The sequence below is a fragment of the Mucor velutinosus genome, assembly GCF_035048745.1.
Source record: "Mucor velutinosus strain NIH1002 chromosome Unknown tig00000268, whole genome shotgun sequence".
NCBI classification, from domain to species: Eukaryota; Fungi; Mucoromycota; class Mucoromycetes; order Mucorales; family Mucoraceae; genus Mucor; species Mucor velutinosus.
In genome coordinates, this window is record NW_027041917.1 from 612,392 (window position 1) to 637,626 (window position 25,235).

At 41.2% G+C, this 25,235-nt stretch overlaps 9 protein-coding genes across 9 annotated transcripts; 7 read left to right on the forward strand and 2 right to left on the reverse strand.

The window, feature by feature from the left end:
* Positions 1 to 559: 559 nt before the first annotated feature.
* Positions 560 to 3,645, reverse strand: ATC70_003961 (uncharacterized protein; the record flags this gene model as incomplete). The annotated part of the gene is made up of 8 exons (XM_064823316.1): positions 560 to 789; positions 846 to 1,550; positions 1,615 to 1,810; positions 1,869 to 2,070; positions 2,141 to 2,754; positions 2,828 to 2,961; positions 3,018 to 3,426; positions 3,517 to 3,645. 8 exons carry the CDS (start codon positions 3,643 to 3,645, stop codon positions 560 to 562), a joined length of 2,619 nt encoding a protein of 872 aa, XP_064678628.1.
* A 4,758-nt stretch (positions 3,646 to 8,403) lies between these two features.
* Positions 8,404 to 10,044, forward strand: ATC70_003962 (uncharacterized protein; the record flags this gene model as incomplete). The annotated part of the gene is made up of 2 exons (XM_064823317.1): positions 8,404 to 8,873; positions 8,955 to 10,044. 2 exons carry the CDS (start codon positions 8,404 to 8,406, stop codon positions 10,042 to 10,044), a joined length of 1,560 nt encoding a protein of 519 aa, XP_064678629.1.
* Positions 10,045 to 13,748: 3,704 nt separating this feature from the next.
* ATC70_003963 (uncharacterized protein) lies at positions 13,749 to 16,796 on the forward strand (the record flags this gene model as incomplete). The annotated part of the gene is made up of 6 exons (XM_064823318.1): positions 13,749 to 13,984; positions 14,041 to 14,197; positions 14,251 to 14,348; positions 14,409 to 16,331; positions 16,389 to 16,567; positions 16,630 to 16,796. 6 exons carry the CDS (start codon positions 13,749 to 13,751, stop codon positions 16,794 to 16,796), a joined length of 2,760 nt encoding a protein of 919 aa, XP_064678630.1.
* A 393-nt stretch (positions 16,797 to 17,189) lies between these two features.
* On the forward strand, positions 17,190 to 17,982 carry EXO1_3 (Rad2 nuclease; the record flags this gene model as incomplete). The annotated part of the gene is made up of 4 exons (XM_064823319.1): positions 17,190 to 17,201; positions 17,270 to 17,359; positions 17,432 to 17,767; positions 17,830 to 17,982. The coding sequence occupies 4 exons, from the start codon at positions 17,190 to 17,192 to the stop codon at positions 17,980 to 17,982; spliced, it is 591 nt and encodes a 196-aa protein (XP_064678631.1).
* Positions 17,983 to 18,183: 201 nt separating this feature from the next.
* ATC70_003965 (uncharacterized protein) lies at positions 18,184 to 19,081 on the forward strand (the record flags this gene model as incomplete). Its single annotated transcript, XM_064823320.1, has 3 exons — positions 18,184 to 18,347; positions 18,422 to 18,782; positions 18,839 to 19,081. 3 exons carry the CDS (start codon positions 18,184 to 18,186, stop codon positions 19,079 to 19,081), a joined length of 768 nt encoding a protein of 255 aa, XP_064678632.1.
* Positions 19,082 to 19,451: 370 nt separating this feature from the next.
* On the forward strand, positions 19,452 to 19,670 carry ATC70_003966 (uncharacterized protein; the record flags this gene model as incomplete). Its single annotated transcript, XM_064823321.1, has 1 exon — positions 19,452 to 19,670. One exon carries the CDS (start codon positions 19,452 to 19,454, stop codon positions 19,668 to 19,670), a length of 219 nt encoding a protein of 72 aa, XP_064678633.1.
* Positions 19,671 to 19,717: 47 nt separating this feature from the next.
* On the forward strand, positions 19,718 to 20,281 carry ATC70_003967 (uncharacterized protein; the record flags this gene model as incomplete). Its single annotated transcript, XM_064823322.1, has 1 exon — positions 19,718 to 20,281. One exon carries the CDS (start codon positions 19,718 to 19,720, stop codon positions 20,279 to 20,281), a length of 564 nt encoding a protein of 187 aa, XP_064678634.1.
* A 181-nt stretch (positions 20,282 to 20,462) lies between these two features.
* Positions 20,463 to 20,915, forward strand: ATC70_003968 (uncharacterized protein; the record flags this gene model as incomplete). The annotated part of the gene is made up of 2 exons (XM_064823323.1): positions 20,463 to 20,565; positions 20,635 to 20,915. The coding sequence occupies 2 exons, from the start codon at positions 20,463 to 20,465 to the stop codon at positions 20,913 to 20,915; spliced, it is 384 nt and encodes a 127-aa protein (XP_064678635.1).
* Positions 20,916 to 21,095: 180 nt separating this feature from the next.
* ATC70_003969 (uncharacterized protein) lies at positions 21,096 to 25,066 on the reverse strand (the record flags this gene model as incomplete). Its single annotated transcript, XM_064823324.1, has 6 exons — positions 21,096 to 21,136; positions 21,207 to 21,428; positions 21,503 to 22,606; positions 22,667 to 24,440; positions 24,496 to 24,813; positions 24,872 to 25,066. 6 exons carry the CDS (start codon positions 25,064 to 25,066, stop codon positions 21,096 to 21,098), a joined length of 3,654 nt encoding a protein of 1,217 aa, XP_064678636.1.
* Positions 25,067 to 25,235: the final 169 nt, after the last annotated feature.

Below are 25,235 nucleotides of genomic sequence, written 5' to 3' on the forward strand. Positions count from 1 at the left end.
AAGGAATGAAAAAAAAGAATGCTGTTGTGTTTGGCATTCGATTTTGAAGCGACGACGGTGGTACGCACGTTTTTTCCACAAGTCATTTCATCCCCTTCATACTCCCTTTAGATTTATTGTATTTCCATCAATCAAATGAGCAGCAGTGTCATCCCGCAACTTGCTCTTATTGCCATACGTTTGGATTAGAGTGCATTTTGGAACTTGATACTGTCTATCGAGATGACACTATTAAAGAAGCGCATTATCAAACAGCATCCATGTCACGGACGATTGCTCATTTTCAACAAATTGGGTTTATTTTGAGTGAGTGTGAGTATGTGTGTGCTGTAAGGGGGGCAGTGAGATTCTAACGGGCGAATAAATAAAAAGGAAGGTGGAAGGAGGACAGGCGATGTGTGTATATATATAAAAAAAAAAAAAGTAAGATATAACAGTAAGAAATAATAGTAGTTGTAAAAAATAATAATAATAATAATAGTATTTTAAAGGAATGGTTGTGGTGGTGATAGTGATGGTGGCATAGAGAATGTTTGTAATTTTGTAGGGTTGTGTGCGGCTAGAATCCATCGTCTGAAAATGTATGGCGGTTATCCATCATGGCAGAGCCTCTCCATCCACTGTCTTTGCCAATCAAGACGGATGTATCTGATTTTTTGGCAGGAGGAGGAGGAGGGGTCATCATGTCATTTTTGATTGCTGCTGTATTCATGGGATACGTATGATCTGCCCACGTTTTGATGGCTTCCAACATGGTAATGATCTTTTCCTCATTGCCGCCAAAGACATCTACGCAAGAACAGCTCAGTATACCGAATGGCACCCACGTGCTGCATTCTACTTACCCTTGATAGTGTAACGACCATCAACTTCAACGCCTTCTCTTCCCATAAACTTGAATGCTGCAACAATGTTATCAAGCATCATCACACTCATGGATCCGCCCTTTTGGACAGGAGGTCTACGCACTTCTTTCTGACTGATGGCTTCCAAAAGCTGAATCAAGGTATCGCCATTGCGGAAAGCGCTTGTAAGATCAATGGCCTTTTTACCAGCAGGAAGATAGGCATTGATCCAATTGATGTATTGCTCGCTAGACCATTCATCACCGCTGTTTGAGTTGGAGATACTGGATGTCACGCTCAGCGAACTGCTCAGTGGCAGACTGCGATGCTGAGGATCAATCAAGTCTTCTTCTTCATCGTTAAGCATCATTTGGCGGTGCATTTGCTGCTGTTGTTGTGTAGGATAGTGGCTCGGTAGCTGGGGAACCTCTTCCTCCACTTCATCTCCCTCGCCCTGCTGCTGATACATGGTGATACCAGATTCACGGGTCTGTCTATATTGTGGGACGGGTGAAGTGGATGCGTGTTGATCCACAGCTGCAACATTAGACTCCTCTTCTTCCTCCAACATGGACATTTTAGGATCATTGTTGATTTTCAGCTGCTTTTGATTCTTGTACATGATGACTGAAGGAGGTCTTGGTCTCATACGACGAGCTACGTCCAGAGATACAGTGGCAATGTGATTGGAGGACATGACGGGTGCTACACAAGAGAGATATTAACATTTAATAACTCCTGAGCGTATGACAAAAAGGACAAAACTAACCTCTGAAATCGCGTGCAATGGTCGTCTTCATGAGCATCTTTAGCCACACTCGCATTGACTCTTCCGTGTCTGTGTAAAAGAAGAATGTTCTTTCTCTGTCATGTTGAGCCTTGAAGCAGTATTTTCCAGCATGAATTGTCTCGTCCACAATAATCTTGTAGCCTCGTAAATTGATGATGCCCTTCATACGCACATCCTAGTAATATGCGTTATATAACCCATGTCAGCAGCATCGCATGTATCTTGTTTGTTACCTTGGGGCTCTTGAAATAAAACAAATTGGATCCTTTGAGTACAAACCAACGCTTATTCCAGGTCTTGTATTTATCACTTTGCTTATGTAACCACCCTTCATGTTCAGGCGCTTGGAACGCTTCTGTTGTGGATTGTCGATTTGCCAAATTAGAAGTGTCCTCAAATGACGACACTGATAATTTGTGTGCATTTGAGATTTGCCTAATGGACAACATTTGTTTGTTTAGCTCTGGATAGTGACTCCTCACTTTCAAAGTGCTCTGCAACTTACATTGGCTGTCTTGACGACGACAAAGAGGCTGTGGGTGTGTTTAAGGGATGCACGTTCATGGCAGCATGGGTGTTGTTGTTGTTGTTGTTGTTGTTGTTGTTGGCTGCAGAAGAATGCGTACTAGCAACATCGCTCATTGACATCCAGTCGTTTTTGGGGTTATGGATGCTGCTGGTGTTGTGGATGGATGATGCTGCATGAATTGGGGTAGTGTGTGCAGATATCTGCGATTGAGAAAGCTCTTTATCTATGCTATCAAATGTTTGTTGACTCTTTTGCGAAAGCACTCGTCTAGGGCTTCGAAATCCCTTTGGATCAGGACTCATTTCCCTACTCTTCAATGTTCCTCCAGATGACACTGTATTGAATGTGTTTGATCGGCTGACGCCTGACGAAGACAGACTTTGAGGTGATATGGGTCGCATCAAATCAGACGATTTTGAAGATGAATTTCCACCTGGTGGCAAAGGTGCTTTTCTTGGATACTGATACAAGATGTCTGATGAAGAGTCATTTTGTGAATTGGATCGTTTGAGACTAGTGATGGATTTTCTGCTTGTTGGTCTGGAAATAGCACTTGTTGAGACGGATGTATTAGGAGTGGGTTTATTAATCTATAAGAGCGAAAGTTAGGGGTTAATTTTGTTTTATATTGACAGAAAAACGAGGAGAATAACGCTTCATTACCTCCACAGAAGATTCCTCTTTCAAACAAGTAATGGCCTGCATAATCTTGTAGCGTTTTCCAAATGTCGTGATTCCAAGTTCTTTTAGAGCGTCGATGTTTAGATCCAATAAGATATCACCTGAAATTTCTTGATCTGAATGGACATATGTCAGGTTTTATATTAATATGGCCAACGTGAATCTGGCTTACCAATAAAATTTCTAGACACAGAATCTAATCCAACAGATTTGAGCCAGTCTGCCACTTGATCTACATCCCAACTCTCCACTTTTTGGGAACTGCCTTTACGAACATCATGTACCATGGTATCTGGTGTAGCTACAGTGGCCGTCATCGTCGCATTCTGTAATTGAGATAATGCGTCGTCGATTTCGTCTTCAATAGTGGATCCAGATGAACGAGAGGATAAATGTGGACTGGGTATGTAACTGTTGGCTGCTAATTGGGGTAGTGGTAGTGGCGATGTCATGGTTGGATGTTGTGGAGGAGCTTCAGCTTCAAAATGCTCAGTGTCAGTGGATTGTTGTTGAAGGATGGGTTTCTCGGGAGAAGTGTAGTTCATAGGAAAGAGACCTGTCTCGCCATTGATATTTCGTCCCTGGTTTTATAATTTTTTTTTTTTTGTTTATAAGCTCCTTTTCCATACAACCATAATGAAAAAAAAATACAAGTTTTTCATTCTACTCACCTGCCACCATCCATCTAGATACTTTTCATCTTTCTCTAATACAGTAATAGGCTCTCCAATTAGAAAATTAATTTCGTCTTCGTTCTCTGCTTCAAAATTATGAATGGCGTAGACAATCATGTTGGTCATAGTAGTGTGTATTGCTGAGATTTATATATCAAATGTTGAATGCTATCTTTAAAAAAGGAGAGTAATGAAAGAGACGAAAGATGCCTTTTTGATATGGGAGAAAAAAAAAGGTGAGTGTGTGTATATGTGTGTGTGTGTGTGTGTGAGGGAGGGAGGAAAAGGAAAGTAAAGTTGAAGAGAGAAGAGAGAAAGAGTAAAAAGGGATGATTACTACTGTAATAAATCTGTCTTTTGGCGGAGTACCTCGGTGTCACCATGGAAACAGAACTAAATAATTTATGATTTGATAAATGTGTGTAACTGTTGATTCATTAACTGCTCTTTCTTTCCAGGAAGGCTTCTTTTGCTGTCTGTTTGCTTGTTACTTGCCTTAAAAGAAGACCATGACTTCAGCTTGATGCAAAACACCTTTTTGCACATGTACCCATTTGGCACCGCTCCGACATTAGGTATCAACATTTAATGAAATAGGTCTACATTCGTCGTCATGGTTCTATTCATCAGGGGAATGATGAGCCGTTTAATTAAAATGTCCCAGAAAAAAAAAAAAAGAACTGTTACAATGTGCGCGCGTGCTGAATACACACAACAAGAGATGCAAAGCACTGATCACAAAGTAAATATATAAAATGACTTTATCGGAATCTGCATGAAAAAAGGAGTGAGTATTTCATAGATGCATCAGAAGCAAATCATTGTGCTCAGTTTATGTCATCCCAATGTAACATCTTGATATGTTGTATATACATCTTGTCTCAAATTTATATTTTTTTATCATGATCAATTCATAATTCCTTTACACATCGTCATGTATGACGAACACAAACGGATTGCACATTTGAACCTCTATTTGTGGAATCCAATGTGAGTGGGTCTCGCCCTATGAGATGTTTTCGTGTGGCCATTGGCGCTGCTATATTGTGCCCTTTATGAATATGTTAGCTTTTCTCTCTCGCTCTCTCTCTTTTTTTTTTTCTATTTTACATGTGACACATTGCCAAATTGCACCTAGCATTTTATTAAATTTTATGAAAAGGAAAATCATTTAATTGATCCATTAGACATTTAAATTAAAATAAGCTTTTAAAACGATACATAACTCTTTCCATATACGAACAAGTTGTATACTGTTTTATACTCGGCAGTTGGTAGGGGAGGAGTGCTTAACAGCAAGTTTTGAAAATTCAGGGGTCGAAGGTAGTAGCAGATCAACATTCCTTGTTTCACTTTGCCCTGTCTCAGCAACCGATAACATCTGCAGATTTTTATGTATTTCAAATGCATTTATTGGCAAGCTTGTGCAGTCTATATTCGCTATTCAATTCACTCAGCCTCGTTGTCTTGTCTCGTACGTTTCTCTGCAGCGGTGTTCTTGGCCCTTGTAAGTTTTGCGTCAACACCTTGATCAACCAGCAAAATATCCATTTTGGCCAATGCCCGGTCATGTTGAATAAATGACCCGTCATGAGATTTCGTGCGCATAATGTACATGCTGTTCCTCTTAATCTCCTGGAAACAACAATTGTATTCATCAAAATGTGGCGCATTACCTCCTTTCAACTTCTGTATACTCATCTGTATCCTTTTCTTCATCCTTGTTTTCATCAAAGTCAAGAAAATACTGCATGTGCTCCCAATACAGATTTTTAGCATGTCATTACATGTACTCTCTCATCTTCCCTTCTTTATTGAATGATTTTGTAATCAAACTGTCTTTTTTGAAGCCGTCATAACTGGATTGAGCCACGGATGTTGCCCTGTGCATTTTCTATTCTGTGAACTCGGCTTACTTAGACATTGTAACTTGAATGGGATACGGACCAGCTAGTGACTTGAGCCATCCATCTATGGACCACCTATATATTTCAGTTAATTTCGCGGTCTAGATTTTACTAGATGCAGACTATCTATTGCGTCTAAAATGTCCAACTTGTCTTACAGTCGTCATCGCCTCACTAATAGGCTGTATTATTGTGCTATGATACAGCGAGACAACAGTGCCATTCAACTTAGTATTTCTGGCTAAATAGTTGGGTGTAGTAGCATGCTCTAAACCTAGATCAATGTATACAATGTCTTTACGTCTTTGTATCAGAACAAGAACGCGCTTATTGACAAGCAAATGTATGAAACACAGCCAAATTTGGCAGCTTTCAAGCCTTCATTACTTGACATGTAGACCTCTCTGAGCCCCCCCGGAATGGCACCAAACAATTGTACTCGAGTAGCAGCAACTTCCTGACATTTTTGCTCAACTTTTGGAAGACCTAAAAAACATGGCCAAAAATCGACCAAAAAGCATGAGGTATCCCTCATGGTTTTCACCGAAAATCAAACGATCGCATTTTTCACCTTGAAAATAAAGACTTTTACTATGGCATATATCAAATCAAAATGTTTCTCTTAATCCAAAGCAACTTCTGAAATTACTTTTATGAGGCTTTCATATGTAAAATATGGCTATTTTCGCTAAAAACCTCATTTCAAATTTTACCAAATTGCTCAATAAGTTCATTTGAAACACCTGTAACAATCAGCATCATTAAAAACACCCTGAAAAGCACTTCAAGGATGTATTAGGAAGCGTAGTCTGAAAACCACATTTCTTATAGTCGAATGTCACAGAATAGATTAAAGACGTCGAAAAAAGACATGATCTATCCAATCTTGAACAGAAAAAGATAAACTGAGTTTGAATCGATTTTGGCGGCGGCGGCGGCATTGCTGCTGGCTGACCTAAATGCCTTTCTGTTGATGACAATGATGATTGCGATGCTGATTAAACGGGAATCATGGAATTGAAAGGAGAATTGTTTAGTCCAAGTACTTTTTTTTTAGGAAGCTCTACATCATTGAGGTGTCTTTTGTAATGACAGTATCTCAAAAAAGTTGCTGTAGATATAAACGTCCTGTGTTTAAGCATGGCCAGCTCTGTGTCACCATCTCAAGAACAGCGTCCGCGAATAGTATCACAGTTCTGCCGCCAGAAAATGCGACTCGGATGGAGGATGTAGAGAACCAGAAGTCTTAGATAACGTAAATACTGTATAAAAAATATTGATTTGTGCCTCCAAAGTTCTATCGCATCTATTTAACATTTGGTAACATTGACCTATAAGGTGGCTTTACCGTAGCAGCAACAAGGCACAAGGCGGGTTATACTCCAGATACAATACTCAGGAACAACTAGGTGAAACATATCTTTGCGACAAGTACAATCAATATGCCCTGATTACTTCTGCTGAGAAGCATTCTGATTACCGTTTTGCCATGGACCTCATGAATGAAGAAAGACAGCAGGTACAACAGAATCAACCCTCATCCACGCCTTCTTCTATACGACAATGGCTATAGCACTACTTGTGCATTAAGCATGCATGCTTCCGATAGCATTGATAGCACTGTAGCTTTTGACTCATTGTTACTGTCATGAAGAGCATTGGATCAAAAGGACGAGCATGTATCTTGGAAAATCTGTAAGTCGCATTTATCTCAATAAACGTATCTATTTGATACGAGTGTTGAATATAAAGTCTTTTTATAGAGAAATAACGCTATTATGAAGCGTAACTGTAAAAACTGCCATCAGCCAACGTTCCAAGGGTACTTTTTTTTGTGCGAAAACATCATTACAATATCTGGCTGGATATATTTTCTGTAAGTAATTTAAAGTGCCATTGACTAAATAAACCAACTAGCATGAAAGGCGTGATGAAATGTTGGCATTGTTTGATCTGTCTTCATGCTGAATCGTACAAGTAATTTCAGACTGAATTTTATAGAAGACAATATGAGGCTCCAGGCAGATTTCATTACTATCATTTCAATCCTACATAACATGGGTTTCTTTGATTCGAAACACTTGAAACACTTAAAATGGTAGCACGACGCATATCTCTCTGGGGGGGGGGGTGTCAGGTTATAAATTTCGTAAAGTTTCATTTTCTCCTTTTCTCTTTCTTTCAACAACGAGGAAAATGGTCGAGCTTGTCTTTCATCATCCTTATCACGGCTCCAGAGGAATGTGTCCTCGCGATGATTTATGTGGCTATTGGGTATTGTCGGGAGGCACTTTGAGGATATGGAGATATGCTCTTCTGTTTTATGGTACTAGAACGCTCTTAGTAAGAACGTCACTTACGAAACGGCTAAAGTTTCCTACTTGGTAGATGAGGGTTTAGCTGGGGGGCTATTGTCTGTAACCACCTCCATTTTTTGGGATTACAAGCACTTTCACCTTCTCGTGGTTAATCCTGTTAATATCAAAGACAGTTGGCTTTGATAACAAAGGAAAGTGCAATAGTATTTGTTTCAGATAGAAAGATTACTCCTTAATTTTACATATACTGATTTCCTGCACAAACTACTATTTGATTTAATAAATGACATGAGATCAACTGCAAAATGTGCAATGTTCTCTCTATTGAATAGCATGTATACCGTCTATCGATTATAACTCTTTTGCAGGTTAGACAATTGCCCGTGAGTAGTTTATTTACATATTGGGGTGTGTTTTAAGGTTTTAAGGTTTTAAGGAGGGCAGAAAACATAGTTTGAAACAGTATATTGGCCAATCGCTGATAGCTAGTTAATTGGATGGTAACACCACAATGGATCAAGTGTAAAGGGATTAACACAAAACACGAAATTATACAGAGAAAAATATGTCGAGGCTTGAGATGTTATCAGTAAAATAAGAGTTTGTTTGCATACATGAACATTGTCCTTTTCTTCTGCTACATATCTCTTGACGTTGACATGGATACCAATTCGAAACAGCCTTACAGCATTTTCCCTCCTGATATTTGGGAAGTCATTGTTCCTAATCTCAATCGCAAGGACACATATACACTAGCAAGCACAAGCAAATCAATGTGGGAGCACATTCGTCACATTCCACTTGATAGTACTTGGGACGTAGAGACCACCCAGCTCGTCAACGCTTCCTTTATGCTGGCAAATACAAGACATGTTCATGTGTTGATCAATGACACCTTTGAGTACTACAGTAATCTACGTCAATATCTTGGTAGATTCTATCAACTTGAAAGTGTAGCTTTCTCTTGTGAAAAGATCACATTGAGAGCCGGCATCGCTAAACGACTTTTACAGTGTTTACCTATGAAAAGACAGTATCATAAATTAGTAGTGTATGTGCAACAAGGCGACCGTAGCTACTTTAAAGAGGCCATCTCTCATTCATGCAAGAATAGAGTCAATCTAAGAAGGTAATGCCAAACATCCAGACAGGCTTCATTCTAAATATTTATGTGGCGGCCATCGGTAAGCGTATTGAAGAGAAGATTTAGCATAGATGAAGACGAAGATAACGAAGAAGTAGAAGAAGAAGCTAGACGAAGAATGAGGACCCCCTCTCCGGTAAGAGAAGATGTTGCTGAACTTAGGGGCAAGATACAAGACATTAAGAGCACGTTTGGTGCAATTGGTACTCATTCAAAAAGTATCATTCCCACTGCTCTCAAAAATATCTTGCAAAAACATGAATTTGCCGATGCTGAGGAAATACTGAACATCGCTGAGACACCCAAATCAAAAGCAGAGGCAGATGCGTTCGTGGCGCTCGTCGGCGGTCGTTTCGTAGAAAGCATCGCTATGTCTAGTAATGGCTCGTGGGCATTCATCACACAGGTCGAAGCCTACCTGAGAGGCAGAAAAGAAATAGATGATTGCGCAAACAACACGATCACGATTGAACACCCCTCAAAACCCAAGTTCGTAGTAGAACACAAGAGGGAGTATCAGAATCAATGGCTCGAAGCCAAAATCTACTTCAAAAACTTTGAGTTTTTGGTTACTGCTTGCCTTTGTGGTAACTATAACGATCATGATTTTGATGCTTTTCTCGGTGCCTCTCTTGGCAATCGTTTAGCTCTCAATGATTATTGGAGAGTTTGCGTTCCTCTCGCCTCCACACCAGTAGTCAGACAATCCCGATTGCTAAGAAATTTCACAAAGAGAGCAAGTGGATTCGATTGGCATTTGAAATCGCAAAGATTCTACGACAACGGTTTCAGCACCGCATGTGCTTTAAGCTTGCATGCATTAGATGGAATTGACAGCATTGTAGCCATTGGGTCGCTATTGTTGAATTGGAAAGTATCGAATCAAGAGGACAAGCAAAAGTTAAAATCTATACTTTTCAATGGAAAGGAGTTGAGTAATATGGATGAAAATGCCATATCTGGCAGTGTTGAAAGAGTAAGGGGGTCGACATTAGCCAAAGGAAAGAAGTTGGCAGTTGAGATAGCGCTGTTGATATTGAAAAATGAAGTAATCAAGGACACGGATTATGTCGAGATGTTTAAAGCGTTAATAAGCTCAAGACTCAAGACGCTGAATAGCCAGGCTATTCGACAAAAAAGGTACTTGCTCCCGTAATGCACCATATTATGTATTATTTCAATAAATATGTTAAAGAGTAGTCTACAGTATTAGTCTTTTGACCTACTATTTTGTGTAAAAGCAGAACACTCAATATTTACTGCTTAAAATGTAAAGTGCTCAGCTTGTATAATATGCCAATACAATCTCATCTTCGACTATGATAGATCGTGCATACCTTCTCGTCGTCAATTTTATCAGATGCTTGAATCCAATAGAGATGCTGATGGGTGGCATATAGTATTCAGGTTTACGTGTATTCATGATGATTCCTGATCGGCTAACTGTGAAGATGCTTGAAGAATATGAGAGCCTTCTTTCTGTGCAGAAAGCTTTTTTTTGCATTACCATGGTAATACACGGAAGCTAAATCAGAAGGCGTGTTTCTTTAGCATGGTTGCTTAGCAACGGATGTTGATGATGATGAGGAGGACGAGAAGCTGCCAATCAAGATACCTGATGTGAATAATGTGATTGATACAGATGAAGATTGAATATCACAGCTAGCGTCGCCCACTGACATTGAGTGGACGACTGGATAGACTTTGTCTGTATAATAGCGTCTTGCCATGGGTTGATAAGATGTATATAATGTGGTCAGAGATACTGGGCAGAAATGGTTAAATCAGAATCGAACGGTCACTTTACTCTTGCCTTCTTGATCTTTCGTCAGGTACGATTGGGTGGCAGGCAATCAATAATACTCTAAAATATAGAGACTGATTCGATGTACTTTGGGGAATACCAACATACATGTCCTTAATGCCTTGATATGAATTGAGGATTGTGAAAGGATAGGGATGATGATTTCATCAGGCACAGTCTCTAGTAATGGTGCATTGTTAAGTACAACTTGATATACAATTGCCATTGTGAAGAAAGAGGGATCCATAGGATCAAAGGGCCCTTTTATATGCTTTTTGCTTGTAGTACAATCTCTGAGAATGGACAGAAGGAGAAAAATGTGAAAATGAAACTACCTTCACAAGGGCGCAGACATTCTCTCCTATAAGATGAAACGTGTCGTTACCTCATTCATGATGCTATCACATAGAATCATGCTATCATTGGTTTTAAATATATACAGAAGCCTTGCAGTTTGATCTAATCTGATCTGGTCTTCTTACAGGGTCAATATTGAAAGGTGCTATGTGAGCAAGGTGAAGGATAAATATACATTTGCTTGAATTTCAAATAATTATAACATTGCACGGATCCAGGATTATATATTACTAGAACGCAACGGCATGGAAGTCTATATCATAATGGTCCACTTCAATCGTCTCACTTGAAGCATAGTATATTCCATTTTTATGATTTAGGACAAGAAGTATAGTGCTAGCGATAATGTTGCAATCGTAGTGCTTGAACAGTCACTGACATATGCTTTTAATGCAAGACAAAACATAGTAAAAGTCTTGTCGAAAAATTGAGATGAATGAAATTGAATTATTGGAGCCGTTATCAAACCAGGAATTGACATACTGTATTGTCACTTTTCAATGTCATGATACCCCTCCATTATAGAGTGGATCTCGGTATCTCTTGTCAATGGCTAGAAAACAGCCATCTTGGCTGAAAATTTAGGGCATTTGTGCAAAGGTTATGCGATAAACCAGACACTGAACCATATAATGAGAGCACCCAGCACACCAGGCCCTGCTATAGTTAGAAAAACGCCACATGAACAGTTACAGCTTGCCAGTGGATATGAATACGTTTGTATGGATAAATCTCAAGCAATATGAGCATTATACGTGGGGCAATGTTCTTCCAAGTGTTTTCAAGTGACCAGTGTGCAAATTGACGTTTTCTTCTGCTGTTTGATGTACAAATGAAAATTAAATAGTGTTCCCCTCGCTCACAGTAGTAAAGTCACTGTTCTCAATGGGATTTAAAAATGTAACCTAAAGTACAGAGTAAATCTAGCCAGCAATCTTTGTATATAAAAATGCAAGCAAACGAATGTATGAAATACAGCCAAATTTGGCAGCTTTCAAGCCTTCATATCTCGACATGTAGGTCTTTCTGAGCCACCGGAGTAACGCCAAACAATTGTACTCGAGTAGTAGTAACTTCCTGACACCGTTGCTCAACATTTTGAAGACCTAAAAAACATGGCCAAAAATCGACCAAAAAGCATGAGGTACCACCCCTCATGGTTTTCATCGAAAATCAAACGATCACGTTTTTCATCTTGAAAACGAAGACTTTTACTATGGTATATATATTAATTCAAAATGTTTCTCTCGATCCAAAGCAACTTGCGAAATTACTTTTATGAGGCTTTCATATGTAAAATATGGCTATTTTCGCTAAAAACCTCATTTCAAATTTTACCAAATTGCTCAATAAGTTCAGTCAAAGTATTTATTACAGTTAGCACTATTGGAAGCGCCTTGAAAAGTACTTCAAGAATGTATTAGGAAGCACAGGGTGATTTTCACAGTTTATATAGTCGAACTTCGCAAAATAAATTAAAGGAGTCGAATAAAGACAGAATTTGTCCAATCTTGAACAAAAAAGATAAACTGAGATTCAATTAATTTTAGCGTGCGGCGCTGCTGCTAGCTGACCAACATGCCTTTCTGGTGATGATAATGATGATTAGGATGCTAACTAAATGAGAATCATGAACTCTGAAGAAGAATCACTTAGCTCTAATGCTTTTTTTTTGCTTTTGTTGAGATCGTTTCCCTTTAAAGGTGTCTTTTGCAATGACAATCTCTCAAAAAGACGCTGTAAATCTTATGCAAGTCCTGTAGTATTTACGCATGGCCAGCTTTATTTCCGTAGCCAGTTTACTCAATATAGTGAAGGATGAAGGAGTTGCTCTTTCATGATACGCTGGACAAACTCGGCATTATTTGAGAACGTCTTTGTGAGACCACCTACTGCTCCAGAATTCATCAGTATAAGCCTCTATGACCTCAAGGAGCTGTCTGTACTGAATACAAAAGACTGGGAAAAATTGACTGTAATTAGTAGCCAAGCATACAATAGATGGTTATACAAACTAACGCGCAGCTCTATATCATATAGCCCACAAAGGCTAAACTTCTTGCAGAAAGGCCAGAACAGAAGAAGGCGAAATAATCAAAAACAGCAATATCGCCATTGGAAGTGTCAACTTTAGCCAGGATGTAAGTTCATATCAATCAGCAAGGCTTTAGATGCTCGAGAGACTTAGCAGAATGCTATTCAATTTGACCAAATTCTACTGAGCATTGAGGATAACTAGGTGGTTTGGTTGATTTTCATAGTAGCTACTCTTTATTTGTACACTATTTCAAACAACAAATACACTGGTACATTATCGTAAATTTGCACAAATCCAGTAGCTTGATGGCGAGCTAATTGAACAATATCTTGGACAATTACCAGCAAGTAGGGCATTTAGCCATGTATGGAAGATTTTGACTGAATATGAGGGTGGATGCACTCACATTATATCTATTTATTTGATTGATTTCTGCTTTTTTACAGCACTGTCATGCGAAATATCGAGTACTTTTACTCTAGCAGCTTCTGGCCCTGCATAATCCACTGAGCTGAACTCTAGCACATCAACAGCAACCTAACAACCTCATCCTGTTTTGAATGTCCGTGCAGAGATATATACAAAAGAGAAATTTTTACCTGTAGACACTTTTATCTGTCTTTTGTTACTTTTAGTGCAGCAATTCATATACGCGTTGATCATGGAACGAGAGCAACAACTGACACAACTACGTTCATTTGACGAGGAAGTGCAATTCAATCCAGAAAACGCCCAATCTTATGCAACAAAAGGCTTTCTGGAATCCATCACTCAACTTGTGGCATATGGGCTGGAACAACAAGACGATGGCACGGATCAGTACAAGGAAGAGCTCAAGATTATCAAGGACTCGATCAGAGCCTTTTCAACCATCTTGCCAACGCTATATAGAACTGTGTAAGCAACAAGCGTAAAACGTAGCATGATTTTCATCATATTCACAATGTATTCAGTTGCCAGAACGAAGCAGAAACCCGTCTATGGGAACTCACCCGATCATTAATGACATTGGTAGAGACCAAGTTGGTTCAGCATGCTAATACAGGTGTTTGCATTACTGCCATCAAATGTCTACAAGTGATTGTTCTGCTACTGTCCAAGTCATCCCAGGTAAGTATCTACAAGGGAGGCGTCTCGTAGTTTGTCTCACTCTTTTGAATTAGTTGCGAGTCGACCATCGACTATTAAATGCACAAGAATTGGAAAAAGAAGCAGCAGACGTATTCAATACGATTATAGGCTTCTTAAAGTCGGATACAGAGTATGGCAGGGACATGAAGACGGGGATGATGAAGAAGACGCTAACTGAATGCTTGCATAGATCTATATTGACAGCTACCATCAGTTGCTTGACCGTGATTGTGAAAAAGAGACCTCAGCATGTAAAACCCGTTGTCAGCGCATTCACAGCATGGAAAAAGTCGAGATCCAACAAGGACGATTCTCCCGTCATGATACGCAACGTCGAGAAAGCGCTGAAATTAGCATTTATATCCATGATCAAGACAGAGGCACTGTCATCACAGCGCTCCGAACTGATTTCTGCATTTGGATCGATTGGAGGCAACGTGGCTATATTCCAGCGACATCAACGAGCGGAAGAATCGAGACGTCAAAAGAGAGCAGCTCAGCAGCAGCAACATGACGCTGAAAGAGAGAAGCGAGCCAGAACATCTACAGAATATGTGTTGCCACCTCCATCACCCAACATGCTTGTCAATTACGATATCACACAGATCCCGCTGCATGGCATTGTGAACTTGTGTATGCAAGTGTTACAGGCGGTGCCTATCGAGGTCATGTCAGAGAGAGTCGCCTTGTTACCTGCAGAGGGAGTGAGATTGGCAGTGACAAGACCAGGCTTTGTGCGCTCTACAACGCCCCCTTATCCACCACCACCTCATCAGCCTCAGTACAATACCAACCCTCGATTCAAGACGGAGGAGCAAAAGATCAAGGAGGAGCAAGAGGCAGCAAAGCAAGTCAAGCTGGAGAATAAGCTGGATTCAGATGAGGACATGGATGAAGCTGTGTCTGCTGTACCTCAACCTCTTGCTGTTGCAGCAGCACAGGAGCATGTGCAAGAAGACAAGCCCAAGGTACAAGTATTAGCGAGCGTGGAAGAGCGCGCTAGTCAAGCCCTGAGGATGCAGCCGTACGAGTTGGCAAAGGAGACCCATTTGAGTGATAGCGATAAGAAGGCCATGCTAAAGATGTCGGTTCAACGCATTCTCCAAGCCGAGAAGTCGTTCCAATCCAACACTGCGTTCAGCGACACGACACGAAAGGCCATCTCCAACGACACCACAACCAGTACAGCACCCGCATCTACTCCATCCTCATCCGCCGTACCCGCCACTACTGCCACCGCCACCACCACCAGCAGCAGTAGCACATTGTCAACATCATCGCAGAGCCAGAATATTTGGTTACTATTGGTAGCCAAGCTCATCACACGAGGCACCAATATGCATTACATGCCTACTGAATTTAAACGAGAACATGACACAGATATGACAGAAGCAACCGAGGAGCAGGACGACAAAAAGATGGTTATTATGGAAGACACGGAAGTCGATTTACGAGAGTTATTATTAGATTTCATCATCGAGGAATTTGCATCGAGACATGATCTGGCGCTAGAATGGTTGCATGAAGAATATCTGCTGGACAAACGCAACCAACGACTCGATGCTGGCTATATACCAAACTACTTTTACTGGTTTCATAAACTATTAGAAAGAGCTATTCCTACTCTGGATGCCAAAGACCGCATCCTGACCAAGGTACTCTTGGAAGCACCTGAATTGGACGACAAGACCATCGATTTGGTCAAACAAAACTTAGACAGTGTGCCTGAACGATTTGTGCCTTGTGTATCCACATTACGTAGTCTGATCACCAATAGACCGACTGTTCGATTTATGGCGCTGCAAGTCTTGCTGGATTTGTGTACCAACGAGAATGACAAAATGAGAAGAACAAGCATTGTCGCTGTCAAGAAGTGGAATGCCAATCAAGCAGACATCAATCATAGAGTAGAAACATTTTCAATAGAGGCATTGCATGTATTGACTGGTGAAAAGAGCCCGACTGATGCTGTTACAGAAGAAGCACCCGAGGAAGAGGAAACGGACCAAGAGGAGAAGAAGCAAGAGGCAACTGCATGGACAGAAAAGGATGTTGTTCGACATGCAGAACTTTATTTTGTGCTCTGCACCAAGAGGCCAAGCTTATTAAAAGAGTGCGTATATACAAAAATGCTGTATGGGCATGACATCATATTGATCTCTGATTTTAGATTGTTCTCGGTATACATCGAAGCATCCGAATCTGTGCAAAGTTACATTCGATCGCAAATGGTAAACATGGTAAGAGCGATCGGTATGCGCTCTCAGGATTTGCTTCAACTGGTGCGCGAATTCCCCCCCGGTGGCGAAACGTTGGTGGTTGGCATATTGTCCATCTTGTGTGAATCAAGTAAGTTCTAGGTGTCAGTTTTATATATTGCAGACATATTAATTCCCTGTTCTATTTACAAGAACCGCCTACACGTGAAATCGTTGCCGCCCTTCAAGACATTGCACCACTTGCGCAAGAGAGATCAATTGATCTAAGTAGTTTAGCACCTCTTCTAGCAGGTCAAAGCTTATCATCTGCCGCTGCTGCTCATGATGAAAGCACTGCTGTATCCTCTACTCTACAATAATAAACCTGTACCTTGAATTTCATGTATTCAAGAGGAGTTTTTTTTTTTTTTTTGTCACCATTTCTTTGATTTAGTAACAAAAAATGAGTCGAGACAACACATATATATATATATACACACAAAAAGAAAAGGGAGGAGGTTGAGGGAGCAGAGGCAGGATACACACACGGTAAGAACGAGAGCAATCGACAGAGGAGAATCAATAAAAATGGAGTGTTGTATGTGATACTTGCCTTTATATACAATCAAATTACTTTTTTGGTTGTTATTCTTTTTCCAAATATATACATTTCTTTTTTGAAATATAAGAGTGCGTTGGGTTCATAAATTTGGGGTTTCCGTCTTTCTCTCTTCTCTTTCTCTCTCATTTTATAAAAATACATACAGAAAATCATGACTCGAGGTGTAAGTAGTTGAGCCTTGGCACATCTCTCCACCTAAAGGATCGACATTGAATACATTTTGGATTCTAGGTTGCCCGTAAAAAGTTGGTCGTTGTTGGTGATGGTGGATGTGGAAAGACAAGTCTACTCGTTGTATATCAGAAAAAGGCATTTCCTCAGGTACGTGTGTGTGTGAGAGAGAGCAAATGACCATTCGTCCCCAACACCCAGGCTGATGTTTCTATACTACAGAGATATGTGCCTACTGTATTTGAAAATTACATTGCCAATGTACCGTTAGACACTGGAAAGATTGTAGAACTGGCATTATGGGATACAGCAGGACAAGAGGATTATGACCGATTAAGACCTTTATCATATCCAGAAACCGATGTGGTCTTGATTTGCTTTGCCATTAATTTACGTACATCATTTACAAATGTGCAAGACAGATGGCTCCCAGAAGTAACCCATTTTTGTGAAAATGTACCTAAATTATTGGTTGGCACAAAACTGGATTTCAGACAAAATCAGGAAGAGATTCGACGATTGGGATTAGTTGGACAAAGACTGATTACAGAAGAAGAGGTAAAAATAGAGACAGAGAAAGAATTTCATTGTGCTGAGCAGGTACATTAACGCATATGTAGGGGGAGCAACTGGCTCGAGAAATCGGTGCAAAGTACTACGAATGCAGTGCAATGCAAAAGATCAATGTGGATGAGGTGATTGAAGCAGCAACAAAGGCTGCTGTTGCTGGAAATATGAGACGTCTTCATAAGAGACTTTGTACCATTTTATAAACAAAAAAAAAAACCTTTATATTCATTTTAATTTAATTTAATACATTTATACACATATATACACACTCTTTTTACCTTCATCTTTCTTATATCAAATACACCACTACAGTAGTAGTTCAACTTGCAAACAACCACAATAAAAACTTGTCACGAGAAACTCATCAAAATTTTACTCTTTGTTTCTTTCACTGCCACCACCCAATGTCTGAAGCAAAAGTATACACCAATGTCAAAAACGTGCGCCATGTTACAGCTGTGCAAAACAAAAAGACCGTTTACAAGAACGTAGTAGCGTCGCCATTCATCTTGAAATGGCCCAATGTTCATACTGATTTGGGTCAGACCATCTTGACACAGCTTGTAAAGTAAGAGAGAGAGAGAGAGAGAGAGAGGAATAATCAAATGTCGCTTGCATTCATCTGTACTAATTTGACACAAGGACTTTAACGCCACTAGGCAGCTATAGGAAAGAATGCAAATCCATAAAGAAAAAGGACAAAAAATCAGCATCCACAGCGATACCCAAGCCAGACTTACATGATCGTGTCCATGTCGGCATAAATCAAGTTACTCGATTCATGGAAGCCTACATTGAAAAGAAGCAAACAAGCACACAACCTGTGGATAAGACACCTGTCATTTATATCTGTAAACGAGAGATCAAGCCATTGCAGTTATGCCAGCATTTATTATACATGGCTGCATTAGCCCAAATCAAGATTGTACCCATGCCAGCAGAGGCCGAGTCCAAGATGAGCCAAGCATTAGGCATCAAGAGGGCATGTGTTGTACTTGCAGAGGTGAGTTATTGCGAGGAGGGGAAGGAAGTTGCTGATACTGACTGTCCGTTGTCAAGATCATGGAGAATAAAGAGGAATCGTTACGTTTGAGTGCTCAAGAAATACCTTGCATCGATGCACCGTGGTTGACAAATGCTTTACAACAACAGCCTGTGGTCGTTTACAGATCAGATGCGACAATCAAGACATTGAAGACCACAGGACCTCCTCCCAAGCAGAAGAACCAACAGAAACAGCAACAGCTGAAGCGTAAAAATCAGGAGGAGCAGGAAGCTACAAGCAAAAAGATCAAAGTTTGAATAAAACATGTGCATTTCTATAAGCTAGTTTGTGGTGGTTTCCAGTAGATATGGTCAGATGTATCGAGACTGTGGCGAGATGTTCAATAGAATTGATTTTTTGGTGGATTGGTTGTTCATGTCCAGGCATGTGAGGCATCAAATATACCTTGTAGAGTGCTAGGGGCTGCGCTGTATGCGTTGCAACCATAAATGCAGTAGCATCAATCAACATACCGTTACAAATGCCAATTTGACGCCCTTATTGCTTGAAAAATCAATCATAGATCATCGCTGCAGACTATGATGTCCGCTTGCATTTGTGCCTGCACAATCTCGAGATTCTCTGTACACCTTTTTCTTTTTCTTTTTTTCTCACAAGAGAAAATAGATGAGCACTCAAACGTTTACACATTGTTACGGCCCTATCAAAGGCGAGGATGCGAGATCCATTGACCTGTATCTTCCCGCTCAAGCAAGCAAGAGCTCTCCCCTGATTGTATTCATTCATGGTGGTGCTTGGCGAACAGAAGACAAGGCGGATTATAAGCAGCTCTGTACTGGTTTCAGTGAATTGGGATATGCATGTGCCTCAGTGAATTACAGGTAAAACCGTGTTATGGACATGGGTGGAGGGGTGTAGAGATAACTCAACCTATGCAACATAGATTAAGCTTAAAAGAAAACGGCAAGCAACCTACAATTCAACATCCTGATCATATCATCGATGTAGGCAAGGCAGTAGAGTATCTGTACAATCATCCTACCGAGCAATACGATCCCAAGCAGATTTATTTGGTGGGTCATTCAGCAGGCGCTCATATCGCCATGATGTTGCTGTTGGATACCAAACTACCCTATCATCAGTACATTGCTGGTATCATTGGTGTCTCTGGCATTTATGATATACCGCTCTTGGTCAAGACCTTCCCTTCCTATCTCGACTTTATTGAGCAAGCATTTGGTTCAGATCAAACCACATTTTATGAAGCATCGCCTATCAGCAAATCATCAGATGCACTCAACAAGCAGAAACCCATCATCATTGCTCATAGTCCTGAAGATTCATTGATTGATAACGATCAAGCTCATGTGATGGATCAGCATTTGAAGACGTTGCAGCATGAAAATACAGCACTCGATATGACGTTGACGGGAGATCATTACGATATCATGAAGACTGAGAAATTGGAACGACTTGTTAAGCGTTTGCTTGAATAAAGAGAGAGAGAGAGAGAGAGAACATTTGACATTTTGCCTTTGACATGTTTGTGACCGGGAGTCAGTGTTTTGAAGGGGGTAGTAGTGGGTTTGATGGACCAAGGAGTAGAAGAAAATCCCTTACCCCGACATTTGAGTTTTTTTTACACCCTTCTTCTTCTCTCTCCTTTGTATATTTGAAATGTTGAGCACACTTGTACGTTCTTCCAGACCTCTTCTCCAACATAGCTTACCACGTGCAAGCTATCTCCACTCTTGTGCTATCATCCGTAATGCTGCATCAGGTAAGGAAACGAAAAAGATCCCCAAGCATGTGGGGACCCTAGTCAATTAACATGGCAATGAACCGTTAGAATCCACCACATCCGCATCTACATCATCCAGCACAGCCACCACACAAAAAAAACCCTCTTCAGCACCAAAGGGTACCGTCTTGAAAGGCATTCAATACTTAAAAGACAAGCAAGATCCAGTTGCATTGGACGACAGTGAATATCCAGAATGGTTGTGGGATTTACTAGATGAAAAGAAACAAAAGCAAAAGACAACCAAACCTGTCAACCGTCAATATCATAGAAAGCAAAGCAGAGAATCTATCAAGGCCATGAACTTTATGAAGGACAAGAAGAATTAATCGAAATCGTGTATTATAACATTCACCTACTAGAATCAATAAAAAAACAAAAAAAAAAAAAAAAAGTAAAACAAAAAGGATTTGGTTGTTGCGATGAGAGGGTGGGGCCATATAGATGTTAAGGCCTATTAAAAGTGCCCTTATCTTTATTGAATATTGAAAAATAATGAGTGTCGTACATTACCAAGGGCGTTGGTTATTAGGGAAAGCAGATTGGCCATCTAAATAAAATGAACACACACATGAGCTGTCAAATCCAAATGACTCTCATCATCAGATGATTACACTTACATTGCATGGAACCTTGAGGAGTAAAAATACTATTACCTGCTGGTTGCTGTGGCGGTTGTTGAGGAGGGAAACCGGTCATTTGAGGTTGCATGTAACCAGTTGGTTGTTGAGATTGTAAAGGACTTTGATGGAATGCTTGAGGACTAGGTGTAGAGAATTGAACGCCTGTCATTTGTGCTTGCAGTGGAGATAAAGTGGGAGATCCGAAGGGGTTGTCAGGAGCTGCAATTTGAAAAAAAAAAAAAAAAAAAAGTGTTAAACAGCGTTATCAGAGTGATTCATACCACTGAACTTACTAGCACTGTTCCAATGTCTACCTGTAGGTTGGACACCAATGGTGTGTGATCTTGAAAGAAGCCCTTGCTGTCCAGCAGCGGTGGAAGAAGGTACCAATGGTGGAGGCAATGATTGTTGATAATTGCTGCCACCAACGGGTTGACTGGAAGCAGGAAAACCTGTCATTTGAGGTTGAAGCGCTTGCCATGAGTTTTGCTGAATAGGTTGCTGTGGTTGTTGTTGCTGTTGGAACCCAGTTTGCATGGGCTGTTGTTGATGCTGGTGTTGCTGCTGCTGGAATCCAGTAGGTTGATTGGGTTGCCATTGACCAAGGGATGGATCTAAAGGAAGACTGTGTGATGGTGTAGGTCTTTGACGACCCGCAGCAGGTGTGGGTTGTTGACCAGTGAAGCCTCCAGTTTGGAAACCTGTAGTTGTCTGAGGACTAAAGCCAGTAGGCTGGGTAACGTTGAAGCCCGTGGGTTGAGAAGCGTTGAAACCAGTAGGCTGAGCAGCAGAGAAGCCAGTGGGTTGAGCAGCAAACGAGGGTTGCAGTTGAGGGGGCTGTTGAGCAAGCTGTTGTTGAAGCCGTTGCTGTTGAGCTTGCACTTGTAACATCTGCTGCTGCTGCTGTTGTTGCTGCTGCTGTGTACCTGTTTGCATTGCCAACTGCTTTTGAAGCTCTAATTGCTGCTGTGTCAATTTCTGCAGTTGCTCCAATTGTTGTTGTTGCTCCTTGGCTTGTCGCTGTAGATTCATCAATTGGATCTTTTGGATTTGTTCCTCTTCTTGGATACGTTTGCGTTCAGCTTCTGCAGCCTTGATTTGTTCGGGTGTAGGTCCAGCAGGAGCAGCAGGAGCAGCAGGAGATACCACGGCATTGCTGGATTGGGCTGTCTTCATGGGTGACATGGCAGCGATAGGGCTGCTCTCTACACGAGGGGCCCAAGCATCATCGTTGAATCCAATCAAATCGCCCTTGGGTTTCTCAAGTTCCTTGCCCTTGGCATTGTCTGTTGTGGAAGAGCTGCTTAGTTGAGAGCCGATAAAGTCCAATAGATCAGGATGCACATCCTTGGGTGCAGACACGTTGGGTCTAGGTCTAGCATTCGAAGAAGAGGGTGCTAAAACAAGATTGATTTGTTCATAAGATAACACACGTTAAATGCCTTTGATTCACTCACCCTTTCCCTTGTTACTGCCTTCAGAACTCTCCCATTCCTTTTGCAACTTTCGAGCCAACTCTTCATCCTTTTCAATTTGACTCATTTCCTTCTTTTTGTTGGTAGCTTCTTCCTCTGTTGTCTCTTCAGGTTGACCAGTTTCAATGTATCTTTCCACGCGCTGTACGTGTTCCTCTTTTAAGCCCAACATCTTCATTTGCTTGTGCGTCAAGTTGGGAATATCACTGTCGTCGAGTTTCTCTGCTTTGAAGGATGCAGCGTATTGAAGTGATTGCTGCATAGGGATGCCGATAATCATAAACCAATCAAACCAATCCCATCTTTCATTAAGCTTCCTTTGTGGTGGTTGAGCAGCACGTGGAGCAGCTTGTTGTTGTTGTTGTTGTTGAGGAGGACGAGGAGGCATAGCAGGTGCAACCTCATCATCAGCTTGACTAGGTCTTCTTGTATGATTTTCCACCCAACGCACATCTTCAGCACACATCTTCTCCACAGGCACATCAATCTTGACACCGTTCAGTTTATGCAAACGCAATTTACCATTGTGAAAATCAATGAACTGAGCTTCTACCTTGAAGGAACCGCTTCGATCTGTCCATGTTCTAATCTTTGTTGGGTCTGGTTTAGGAAGATCTTGATGTCGCGTCTTGGAGGCTGAACGAGCAAGCGATGCTTTACGTTCGGCTTCTTTGCGTTTGTAGTCTTCTTCTAATTGCTTTTGACGAGCAGCTTCAGCACGTTTGGCAGCCTCTTGAACTTGTCTACGTCGTTCCCTCTCCTCTTCTTCGCGTTGTCTCTCCTCTTCACGACGACGGCGCGCTTCTTCCTCTTCTCTACGACGGCGCGATTCCTCTTCCTGTTCGCGTCTCTTTCTGTCCTGTTCTTCTTGTTCCTTGCGTCGTTGTGCTTCGCGAGCTCTTTCTTCAGCAACACGTTGTTGTTGCAAGGCACGCTCCTCCTCAGCACGCTTTCTTCTGATTTCCTCTACATTGTCATTGCGAGAAGAGGCAGCAACAGCGGCGGCAGCGGCGGCACCCACTCCAGCAGCACCAGCAGCAGTAGAGTGATCATGCTCTTGTTCATTGCCCTCTTCATCGTCAAATTGAACGTAGGAGGAAGGCACCAAACCGACATCACCATCCACCTTTTGTACACGCCACCAACCATCTGTTCTCTCGTAGTCTAAAACATAAATTTGCTCGTTTTCCTCAACAGACAATTCATCGCCACCTTCAGCTTGGAAAGAATAGATGGAGATACCCCACTTGGGGACACAGTTTGACTCTTCTTCTTGATCCTGCTCCTGTTCATCATAATGAGCCTGTGGTGATGGAGAAGCAGCAGCAGCTTCATAGGATGACGAAGATGTCATGGGAGGAATGGCAGGAGCTGGAGCAGCGATTTGTTTCTGACTGGATAGACTCAAATGGGTGTTTGACATTTGAGCGGCTCGTGTCGAATCCGAAATCTTGACCAAGATGGCTTTGGCCTCTGATTTGGAGGAGGCTTGAAGATCCAGTACTGCTTGTTTAGCACCATCAATCTCGATATGCAAGTTTTTACCGTCGTAGAGATACTTTGTTACATCCAAAATAGGGTATTGTTGCACCGGCAAGGATTTATCGGTTTCGCTGCCATAGCAAATCATGCCATTGCCGACGAATAAACTGCCCTTTCCCTTCTTCTTCTTCTTTTTAGCGGCATCGTACTCATGAACGTTCCAAGATTGAGCATCATCCGCAATGACTTCTCGAGTAGCAGTGGTTGAGCCAGTCTAAAAATAGTAATCAGACACAATTTCTCCAAGTGCTAATATAGAGGAAACTTACAGTATGCGACAAGATGGGTTGAACTGCTGGAGGAGCTGGAGGAGCAACAGCCATGGATGCTTGTGTTACGACTGGTGGTGTGGGAATAGGGTCTTGTTGCTGTTGCTGTTGCTCTTGGGCTTCTTCAAAATGGTTGTCTACATCTTGCACATAGTTGCTTGGTGCCAATCCAATTTCACCCTTCTTGGATTTGACAAGAAACCAATCTGGATCATCCTGCTCCAGTAGATCCATCTCATCACCTTCCTCGAACGATAACTCTTCTTCTTGCTGAGCAGCATAATCAAATTCTGCGCGCACTCGACCGATTGGCGTAACCTTGATAAGAATGATGTAAGTGTTTCTCTCGCTTCACTTGCTAATCCTCAGTGATTACCTCTTCTAAATAGTCGGCAGGCACTAATCCAACAGGGCCTTGGTCTTCTCCATTCTGCTGCTTTAATTCAGCTCGCCACCAATCATCATCTTCTTTCTCGATAATGTACAAAATATCATTTTCTTTGATGCTTAGTTCGTCTTCGGTTCGAGATTCATAGTCGTAAAGTGCTTTGCACACTTGCACGTATCTCATTTCTAATAGTGTAGTTTATAATGATATCAAGTAAAAGAGAAACAATAGGAAAGAAAGAAGAAAAAATGAAAACAGAAACATCCAGTAGCTTCAAAAGAGCCAACAGCAGCAAGGATGAATTAATTAACCGCCAAGAAAATGGAATCATCATCATCAATGACGATCTTGC